Source organism: Akebia trifoliata, unplaced genomic scaffold, assembly GCF_017979445.1.
Source record: "Akebia trifoliata isolate Shusen 1 unplaced genomic scaffold, ASM1797944v1 Contig01319, whole genome shotgun sequence".
NCBI classification, from domain to species: Eukaryota; Viridiplantae; Streptophyta; class Magnoliopsida; order Ranunculales; family Lardizabalaceae; genus Akebia; species Akebia trifoliata.
In genome coordinates, this window is record NW_028237667.1 from 31,741 (window position 1) to 42,774 (window position 11,034).

Here is an 11,034-nt window from a genome sequence, read left to right on the forward strand (position 1 = left end):
GAAAATCGATACGAGTTGAGTCGAACGAAAAAGCGTCTGAGTCGAGTCGAGTTTGAGGCAGAAAAAAAACATTTTTCCCAGATTAGCGACTGTGGGAATCCGTCGCTTAAAACGACAGCTCAAAACTGTCATTTTTTTCGGAAAAACCGCGTCGATTTTTACCCATTATGACGTAGTGTACTAAGTTACTAAGGAAAGTGTTTTACTAAAAAGTATATACATCGGAATAACTCGGTCAAGTTTCTAATGCGACTTTGGTGCATTTTTAAGTTGACTTGACCGAGTTGATTAAGTGAGTTAATTAAACTGAGTTTTGGGATCATCTCAAAATCCAATTGAGTCAAGTGAATTAAACCGAGTTTCACTCAACTCGACGAAATCCAAACAACCGTGAGGATGACGTAAAGGGGCATGACATCATCCCTTAGTTGATTTCAATCCCCGCTCTGACGAGGTTACTTCTCCCTTCCTTCCAAGAAACTGCTTTTACATTTTATATTCTAATTAAAAAATTCAAAATTTTTTTTTTTTTTATATATATATTAGCTGTCTCTACAAGAAGAGGAGAGACTAGCAACGAAACCAAGACTAGAAAAATGTTGTAAGGTTTTTCTACATCTCACTTGCATCTTTCTTTGTTGGCTTTGCGGTGATTCTTCTATTTGATTGAAAGAAAAATGGCAGCTAAAAGGCTTCTCAATGACCCAGATCAGCCCGAGGAGAAACGGATGAGAACTACTCGTTCTTTCGCTGCGTTTGTATCCAATTTTTTATCCACATCTCTCTCTTTCTCTTCATTTTTTCGTTTTTTTGTTTTTTTTTTTTTTGTTTTTAGAGATATTTTGGTGAATATTTGAGATATGGATTGATGGCACGCCCTCCATGATCTCGGTCTTTTTTCTAATAGATTAATCAAAAAGGACCTAAATGCTATTGTCTGCAACCTTTAGCCAAATACTTTTAGTTTTAATTTCTTCTCCAAAACCAGTCTTACCTTCAACCCCTTGGGTGAAAATTTTACTCTCATGATTTTCTTCAATCTTTACCAATCTTTTTTTAGAAGAAGATAGGAATTTTGGAGAAATAGAAGATGATGGTATTTTTATAGAATAATTAAGTGTTTTAATTCTATAAGGGATAATGTTGAGGATGAAAATCATAGATTGAATAGATTAAAAATAATTTGCTATTAGAAGTTGAAGAAGATGAAAGAAGGAGTTTTTTGAAGATGAGGGCATTTAAGTCATTTTCATCATCAGTCCGTGAGAAGACTGAGGTCAATAAGTGCATATTTTAAAATAGTAACTCAAAGCTTGGAGTAGTATATGCCCACCCTTTTTCATTTCTTTTGATTCATTTTCTGATTTCTATCAATAATAATAATAATAAATTCAGCATGCACTATTTTCACTTACATTTTCCCAATTTATCCATGAAAGTTTGATGATATTTATTACATTATTTTCTTTTTTATTTTTATTATCATCATTGTTTTACTAATCCCAAGCAAGGGTTAAGACTCACCATCAATAGGTCATCCGTTGAGATGAAAAAATAAATAAGTACCAAGACTTTCTAGAATTAATTTATGAAATAAGATATAAACATATTTTGGAATCTGAAGCATTTTCCTTCTTACCCTGGCCAGGCCTGGCCTCTACAATCTTACCATAATTTTTAATAAATGTTCATTTAGGTGATATGGGATTTTTCTCTGTTTTGACAGTGTGATCAGAGAAGCTGTGATGGGGAAATCGATACAGAACTTTTGTGCAGCCTTGGAGCCCATGCTTCGGAAAGTGGTATATATATATATCTATACATGATCTTCTACTTATGATATATATATATATATATATATATATATATATATATATTAGGAAAATACTCAAGTAACATGTAAATGTACATCATTTGGGACATTGCTGACATGAATATGTCTATAGTACCATAGATACTTTTCAACGAGATATGAGTGAGAGGCATTTATGGTTCTGTGCACACCTATGTCTCAAACGATGTCAATTTCAATGTTACCCCAACACGACTATATATTAGCTTTCAATGCCTCCTCGATCCCCTTACCTTAATCTAAAAGGAACACACATATGTATTATGATATTTAATTCATCTAAACAACATTTATTGTTTTTAATTTTATGCCTTGTTGTTATCTTCTCTCTCATGATTTTCTATGATAACTAATGATTGGGTGCCACATGGATATAGAACAAAAATAATTTTTTTATTTTTTATTTTTACTATCGATCAATACATTTGTAAATTTTAATTTTTTTTGTTAGTATAGACTTCCCTAATAAGATTTGTAAATCATTTATTTTAAGTTTCAACTCTTCTTAATCCTTATGTATTTATTTAGGTTAATGAGGAAGTGGAGAGAGGACTCAGACACAGTGCACGTCCATCAAATAGGTAATTACTTAAATCCTGATAATTTTATATGTATCCATCACCCTATGTTTTGATGACTATTTGAGATTACTCTTTGATTTCAAAGACGACGACATATATAACTTGATAATGATCTTAAATGAGAGAGAGAGACCAACCAAAATTATATATAGCAATACTAATCTTCAACCTCTTTTCAAAGATCCTTGATTCCCCACCACACCGAAAACATGATTCTTCAACTTTGTATTTCGAGGAAAAAATCTTCACTCTTTTTTTATTTTGCATGATCATTTGATTAATTATACAATTTTCTCTATTATTTCATTTGCTTTCATAGAAGATTTTGCCAAATAAAATAAGGATGGAAAACAAAAGGTGCTTGGAGACAAAATATGGATTTTGGGGTAAAAAGTTTGATAATTGCAACATAAGCAAGTTTTTATCCTAGGAGTGAAGATGTTGAAGATGATACACATTTTGAGGGGAAATTAATTGTTTACTTGAAGATGAGGTGATTTCAGTCAATTTTGTATTAATCTCTCATAACGGACCACTATCATGAAGGGGTATCTCAAATATTTACCAAAATCCTGAGGTTATACCTAATTTATCATAGGAATCACCCCCTCACTTTGTTTTCAAAATATTTTTCAGTGCTTTAAAATCCAAACAAATATTTTTGAATTTTAATTTTTATAATAATAAATGAAAATAACTTAATAAAAAATCTATTTTTTAAAAAAATTTCAATAAATTTAAATTAGCATCCCACCAATTTGGTAAATTTTTTTGGCTCAATAAATACTTCAGTTATTAAATTATTTAATTTTAATGTGATGAGCGTAATAAAACCCTTACTCGTGATGGGTCACACATCTTGGAGTCAACCACCCATCCGTCAATGTGGTGGGATCCACAATTTTTGATTTATTGAGAAAGAAGTTACCAACCAAACATGGTGACCAGACCAACGAGTCAGTCCGCTTCAAAATTTTAAGACAAAAACACAAATCTATTTTGTTACTTCACGACTTTACTATTACAATGAGATTGGGATCCATTGACTTATAAGATTGACTCATCCCAATTCTTAAAATATAAAATTCGATTTATGAATATCTTTTTAATACAAATCTCAAAAATATTTTTTGAAAGGAGAAATCTCAATCATTGGATTGGATTTTGCATTTCAAAGATTAGGATCATAAGTTATTCTTACAAGTCAAGTTATTCTTACAAGTCGAGGGATCTTAACCCAATGAGATTTACTTTTATAATAAGAGAGAGGGTGTCCGCATTAATTTGTTTTTTTTTTTTTCAAATAACAAAAATGCTCTTGTGCCACCTATTAAATAACACTGGTTCTCGAAGGGATCCAATTTAATAACCTATTGGGTTGGTTTTGGATCGATAATATCCCAATCTAATAGGACCCTAACGGATTTGATATGATCCGAATGTTATTGGATCCTAATATTGAGATGCAAAAGAAATTCGACCTGATCCAATCCAAACCCAATCAATCCATTGACAGACGTAAATCATACAACCTATTTGAAATAACTTGATAATTGTTTGTAATTTCATCCTTATTTAATAAATAATTAATTAATTAATTATAGGTGCTCTCAACTGCATATCCAAGCACAAGAAGAAGGGTCAACCTTGCAATTGAGCTTCAACAAAAAGCTGTCACTCCCAGTATTCACAGGTACCAAGATTGAAGATGAACACAACAACCCTCTCCAAATCCTTGTCAAAGACCATGAAAACCTTCCAATCACTTTACCATATCCAATCAAAGTCGAGATCATCGTTCTCGATGGAGAGTTCTCTCCTGGGAATGATTGGACCAGTGAAGAGTTCGACAAGAAAATTGTGAGAGAAAGAATGGGGAAGAGACCATTACTTGCTGGAGATGTTCTTGTCACTGTGAGAGATGGTATTGGTTTGATTGGTGATCTTACATTTACGGATAATTCGAGTTGGATTCGAAGTCGGAAATTCAGGCTGGGTGTGAGGGTGGCCACAGGAGGATGTGCTCGTGGTGTTAGTAGGATACGTGAAGCCATGACTGAGCCTTTTGTTGTCAAAGATCACCGAGGAGAATGTAAGGTTTTTCGATCCTTCTTCTTCTTTTTTTTTAATGAATAATGTCGGCGTGACCTCAATTCACACTTTGCTGAGTTGGAGGTGTGTAGAGAACCATAGGTGCTTTCATCGAGAATTCCACATCAGCAAAATGTGAATTGAGGTCACGCAATCACATTTTTTTTTTTTTTCTTTGTAGGATTTCTTATCACTTTTTTAAAATCCAAAACTTGGCTTACCCAATAAGTTGTATGAGTTGTTTGAATTTTGAATTGTTTGGCTCTAAACAATATATAATGAGTAATGACTTTTTTACTCCCCCAAGTGACATTATGAAAATACTCTTTTGATGTGATATGGGCTAGAATCATGGATTTATTTTTAAGGGTGCATTTATATAAATGTATATATGTGTATCCCGAGGTAAAATATCTATGATTTTAAAACATGTCATGTCATGAGAGTATTTTGAATATGCCACATGGGGAAGTCAAATTATCACAACTCATATATAATTTGATTACATGGATATTTGAGTTGAGTTTCCAAATTTTAAATCTATTGATCTCAACTCTTAAAAGGGAAATGTTGAACACACTTTGCTGACTTGACAGTGCACAGAAAATCATAGATTTTTTTTACTTGTATTTCGAGGAAAGAAATCTATGATCATATATGTACACTATCAAATCAACAAAGTGTTGAACACAATATCAAACAAAGTCTGGGTAGTACGACTCCTCTTAAAACCATGGTTATAAAGGGCAATTCACTGCGATTTGTCCTTACCCTCAATAAACACCAATTTGTGTTTTTTGAGTCGAATATAAACAGAATTGCAACTTGCAAAACCCAACCCCATTCAAAGTGCAAACAATTTGGCATGATTGCACTAAAATGTTGTCCACCAGGGTGTACAACAGTATGGGTTTTGTTTCAATCTTTTATTGATAAAATTAAAAAAAGAAAAAAAAACTATATAATTTTTTTTTTACTTATTATACTCCCAATTTCTTAAATTATTTATCCCATTCTAATTATAGATTAAAACACATCATTCAAACATTACAAAAGTTTAGTTCAAGTTATAATGGCCCATTGAAACAAGGCAATATATTATTAAACTGAACCATAGGTCTTCACATATATTTTTTATTCCTCCATAAGTTTAATAAAATAAAATAAATAAAAAAGTTTAATCTTAGAAGAAAGTATTATAAAATGGCCCACAAAAATCAGTCCGCTCGGTTGAGACTCTGGCTACCGTTCTTTTTTTCTTTTTCCCCGAATCTAATTGAGTGATCCATCTGAGTTGATAGATTAAAACTCCAAGATCCATCCAGTTACCTACTTTTGACCAGTCAACGAAATTAGGTTCAAAGTTCAAAAATTGAATGGGTCAGTCAGGCTGGAGGTAGATCCAACTTAAACATGTCGGATTCAAAGTCAACCAACTTTAACAAAAGGATAGTTTCTTCCGGTCGTGTCCTTAAGCAAAAATGTTCAGGATGAAGCATCCTCCATACCATATGCTCTTCCTTCATAGATTAGATGCCATTCCAAATCTTTGGTCAAATCAAACTGTCAAACACAACGACTGACTTGACTTCTTTCTTTATATTTTTGTCCATATAGTTTTAAACTCATCAAATCTCCTCGAAATCCAATTAAGTTGATTGGAATTCAAGGTGACTTGGTCTAATAATGGTAAATCTGTTTTTAATAAGATCAATAACTTTGTGATGGTGGAAAATGAACCCAAGTTTATGGTTTCTTCATCGGCAAATTTTACAAAGTTAACTGGCACCTTCAATGAGTCAATTTGATAACTAGGTTAAGTCGATAGTAAATGCATCAGGTCAGATAATAAAAAATAAAAAAATTCAAACTAGTTATTCGTCTATATATAGTACGTATTTTTGTGAAGAATAAAATGAATATTTTATTTTATTTATTTTAAAACATCAAAAACTACTTTTAAAATATTTATAAATTCAATAATTATTTTTATCTGGCTCATCGAAATTGACTCACAAGTTTTTGACTCAATGACCAGATGAGTCATGTTTTCGAGTTTTAGAACTATATGCTTTTATCCCTCTCATCATAGATAAGATGAATATATGGTTAGAAGTAATGTCCTGATGGATCCATTACATATCTGGCCTAACAATATACACACAAAAGAGCATTCTATGAAGAGAAGATTAGCAGTTATTGCTGCAACTAGTAACCACGCATCTAGGGGTGACAATTATATATATTATATGAGGGGCATTCGGCTCACAAAAGTTTTATCCTATGTGACTTAAAAGTTTCGGATTGAGCTGAGTTTTTGTGAGGTATGGTGAGGAGATCATCCTCACAAAAAATTAGTCAGATCTGAAATTTCTAAGTCCGTCAAAAGTGGTTTATAAATTTTCGGTAAATAGGTTAGTTAATTGAGCCCAAAAGTCAAACCCAAGCCTAATCCGTCTAATGGTTTTGTCAGTATGTCCATTCCTGGTCCACTTTTAGCCAGATCCTCTTATACTTAGGTCAATTTAAGGCCTTGTGTGTCTGGATACAAATTAAAAAGTAGAAAGCAATTGTGAAAAAAAGTAATTTTGGGAGAAAATATTTTTTATAAAGTAGAAAGTAATTTCATTTTACATTTTAAAAAGTTAAGGTTTTTCATTTTTAAAAATTAATCTAAATGACTTTATTAACTTTTCAACTTCTAAAAGAAAAAAAATTACTCTTTTTTTAAGCAGATTCAATCGAGCTCTAAGTAACCTTTAGATAATAGTTTTTTCTTGATAACCCAGCTAGTATTGGCTAGTAATTGAGTCTTGCTAGCCTAACCAAGACCATCAAACGCCACACCCCACCCCAGTCCTGACTAATACTTCTGGGCATGCCACAGTGGCCCAGCATGCTTGGTAACTGGCTATAGGTAGTTTTCCCCCACATGGTGTGTTAATTAGTCAAGGGTGGGAGCTTGACTAACATATAGTTGGCTTATAATTTTAGCTAGTTTCCGCCGCTTGATGTGCTCTCAAGTGCTAGTCCGGGTGGGAGCTTGGCTATCATAGAGTTATTGGCTTAGAATTTTCTTATTAAAGAGGATTTTGAACCTTAACCTAAACTTAGCAAGTCGACACCTTTATCATTATTATTCTTATTTGTTTCTCTTGCTAAACAGTGTACCGAAAACATCATCCACCATCCCTAGACGACGAGGTGTGGCGTCTGGAGAAGATAGGGAAAGATGGGGCCTTCCATAAGAAATTAGGTGCCCATGGTATTAAGAAAGTCCAAGATTTCTTGAAGTTGTGGGTGGTCGACCCTGCCAGGCTCAAAAGAGTAAGAAAGAAACATTTTCTTTCTTAACTCGATCTATCAAATTTTAGTGTCTTATGTTTATGTTGTGATTTGGTGCAACAGATATTAGGTCCCGGGATGTCTGAAAAAATGTGGGAAGTAACAATGAAGCATGCCAGGACTTGCATTTTGGGGAACAAGCAGTATATATTACAAAGACCACCGCGTTATACCCTCATCTTGAATCCGATATGTCAAGTTGTACGTGTCATGCTCAATGGGCACACTTACCCTACGACTGAGCTTACGGGAGTTCAAAGGGTATCATCTATTATTAATTCCCCAACTGTTTTTTTTTTTCCTTTTAATTAAATATGTGTGCGTGGTGGTGAATTTATATTTTTATGCGTATAAAATGTTGTAGGTTGATGTTGAGCTGCTGGTCAGGGATGCATACGCACATTGGAATTCCTTGGAAGAGGTGGATGGACTCTTGAGTGACAATGCTTCACTATTGCCTGGTATCCAATCCTCTTGATGTTCTTTGTCTGGTCTTAATTTGTAGTTTAATTATGATATGATATGTGTGTGTGTGTCTGATGGGGGTGGGGAAGGAGGGGGTTTACACGCATAAAGATCTGAACCATGAGATTCTTTGATTTATGTCATTTTCTCCAATATTCGAAGTTCCCTGCCACCAGCATGTGTAGGGGGTGATTTAGCGGAAATTCACACTCTGATTTATGTCATTTTCTCCCATTTGTCGACCTCTAGAGATATATAACATAAATTAATCTGATCATTTATTTCATTTTTTCTGTTGTCTTGGACATTTTACTAGTGTGTGTGAAATTTGTACACCTGAAGATCTATATATATATATATATATATATATATATATATATATGGGTCCTGTTCAATGGCCAACAGTTTGGCAAACATTTTGGCAAACACTTTTTCAAAACATGGGTTAGAGGTCTTGGAATGGGCTGATTTTTGGTGAGGATGATCTCTACGGTGAGGAGATCATCCTCACCAAAAATCGGCTCATTCCAAAACTTCTAGCCCCAGTTTACAAGTTGAAAAATCGTGAACCGTCTATTTTTTGTAAACCATTTTTGATGGGGTTAGAAGTTTTGGAATGGGCTGATTTTTGGTGATGATGATCTCACCGTAGAGATCATCCTCACCAAAAATCAGCCCATTCCAAGACCTCTAACCCATGTTTTGAAAAATGTGTTTGCCAAAATGTTTGCCAAACTGTTGGCCATTGAACGCTACCCTATATATATATATATATATATATATATCATGAGTCATTTTCTCCGATGTCTCAAACACCTCGCCTGTGTGTGTTTTAGGGAAATTTGCACAACTAGAAGTCTGTTACAAGATTTGCTCTCATTTATGTCATTTTCTCCGATGTCTCAAACACCTCGCCTGTGTGTGCATTTATGTCATTTTCTTAAATGTCTCATTCTCCTTTGTCAGTTGGATATCTGTCATAATGATATATCAGATCATGTTCTTATGTTGAAGATTAAGATCGGATTAATTAGAGTCTGTTCATTTCTATTTTGAATTTTCTTTCATTATTTTCTATATAAATTATAATAGGACTCATGTAATTCATCGAGAATCAATATGATTCCATTTCTATTGATGGTTAATTTATTGAAAAATTTTGTTATGTGATACAGCAGCACAACCCAATCATCATCAAGACATTATAAGCTCAAATCAGTATGATAGGCTATCTATTGATGGATACGTCGACATCGCATCCCTACAATATGGTAATTGGTCACATAATTCAACATATCTCGGTGCACCTTTTCAAATTGGAAACACTTATATTATGTCGGATGAGTCATCCGATGGAGATTCAACACCTCCAAGGGCTTTCTACAATGGAAACTAGTAAGGGAGCACATGATGTTTGTGGTTGATGAATGCATGTGAATCTTTCAGGTTCGAAAATGGAGCGTTGCTCGGGGGAAATATGCTCAAAGAGAAACCACTTTTGATTCATAAAAAATGAGGCTTTTGTTTATGTAAATAGGTAGTCCGATTGGTCTCTTATATAAATAACTTAAGAGTATCACTCAAGTTTGAATGTAACCAAATTTGGTCTCTCTCTCTCATTTGCTTCGACCGCATTGTAGTGTTTAATTTCTACTCTCAGCATGTCACCTGTGTTATCTATTTATTTTACCAATGGATGTTTTTACACGTGTAAGAGAGAGAAAGGGAGAGAAGATGAATGCTTTTCCATTTATAACTAGTCTACATCAAGGATTGATTGAGGGCTAGCAATGATTCAACTTTAACATGGTATCCGATCTAATCCAATCTGAAAAAATAGGGCTTGGATCAAGATTTTGGATCGGATTTGGATTGGAGATTAAAGATATATCCAATGCATTTTCGAATCAGTTTTGGATTCACACCAAACCGATCTGTTAGAAAACCAAACCAATGCCTTATAACAAATCCCCTTTGTCTCCCACACTCTCTTTGTTAGGGTAAAAGATGCTCTCTCTCCCTTTCACTATTGTGTGTGTGTGTGTTTCATTTGGATATTTAGAATGAGAAATGAAGAAACCCTAAGCAGGGGGATAGAGAGAACTTTGATTTGTTGCTTTCAATTTCTTACCCATTAACAAGGTAATAAGAGGATCTAATATTCTCTCTCTCTCTCTCTCTCATTTCTTCTAGAAAAAGATGTAAAACCCTAATTTTTGAATTGGCTAGGATAGGTTCAATTGTTCATAACAGTTTTGGGTCGAAGAAAAAAATTAATCGGATCGGATTTGGTACATTGGGTAAGGTTTTCGGATTGTCATGACAGATAATGTGTTGACAAATCATCTAAAATTTATAAAAAGACTTTGAATAAATTGTTGACTTAACTTTCATACATGATCAACCGATCTAACCATTCATCTTAATTTAGGGTTTAAAATCAATTGAGTTTTGGTTGAATATGAGTATGTTTATATTCATATTTTTTTTAAATCCGGATCCAAATTCGACTCGGTCTTACTAGTTAAAATCATATTCAAATCATTTGTCTTTCATTAAATTCATATCCAAATCTGATCTGATCGTTCAGTCAAATCAAATAATGTTATAGTGGTCAAATGGTGACTTGAACTTAAAAATTTCTCTTTATAAGATGTATCACCTGCACCTAACCGAGATACGTCTTTTATATGGTGAATT

The 11,034-nt window shown here is 33.5% G+C and overlaps 1 protein-coding gene across 4 annotated transcripts; it reads left to right on the forward strand.

The window, feature by feature from the left end:
* The first annotated feature begins 574 nt into the window (after positions 1 to 574).
* LOC147380538 (protein SAR DEFICIENT 1-like) lies at positions 575 to 10,009 on the forward strand. Of its 4 annotated transcripts, none has more exons than XM_086431574.1 (9): positions 575 to 754; positions 1,727 to 1,802; positions 2,381 to 2,433; positions 4,038 to 4,525; positions 7,691 to 7,851; positions 7,933 to 8,130; positions 8,234 to 8,330; positions 9,513 to 9,605; positions 9,781 to 10,008. In XM_086431574.1, the coding sequence occupies exons 1-9, from the start codon at positions 678 to 680 to the stop codon at positions 9,834 to 9,836; spliced, it is 1,299 nt and encodes a 432-aa protein (XP_086287700.1). In that variant the 5' UTR covers positions 575 to 677; the 3' UTR covers positions 9,837 to 10,008. The 4 variants fall into 4 exon arrangements, with proteins under 4 accessions (XP_086287700.1, XP_086287699.1, XP_086287698.1 ...); XM_086431573.1 differs by having other exon boundaries at positions 9,510 to 9,605; positions 9,781 to 10,006; XM_086431572.1 differs by having other exon boundaries at positions 9,513 to 10,009.
* Positions 10,010 to 11,034: the final 1,025 nt, after the last annotated feature.

Excerpts from the sequence above, each read along its gene's own strand:
- LOC147380538 (XM_086431571.1), top strand. The coding sequence starts at position 678 with ATGGCAGCTAAAAGGCTTCTCAATGACCCAGATCAGCCCGAGGAGAAA. Across the intron at positions 2,434-4,037 it reads AGTGCACGTCCATCAAATAG|GTGCTCTCAACTGCATATCC; the intron begins GTAATTACTTAA and ends AATTAATTATAG. Across the intron at positions 8,131-8,233 it reads AGCTTACGGGAGTTCAAAGG|GTTGATGTTGAGCTGCTGGT; the intron begins GTATCATCTATT and ends AAAATGTTGTAG.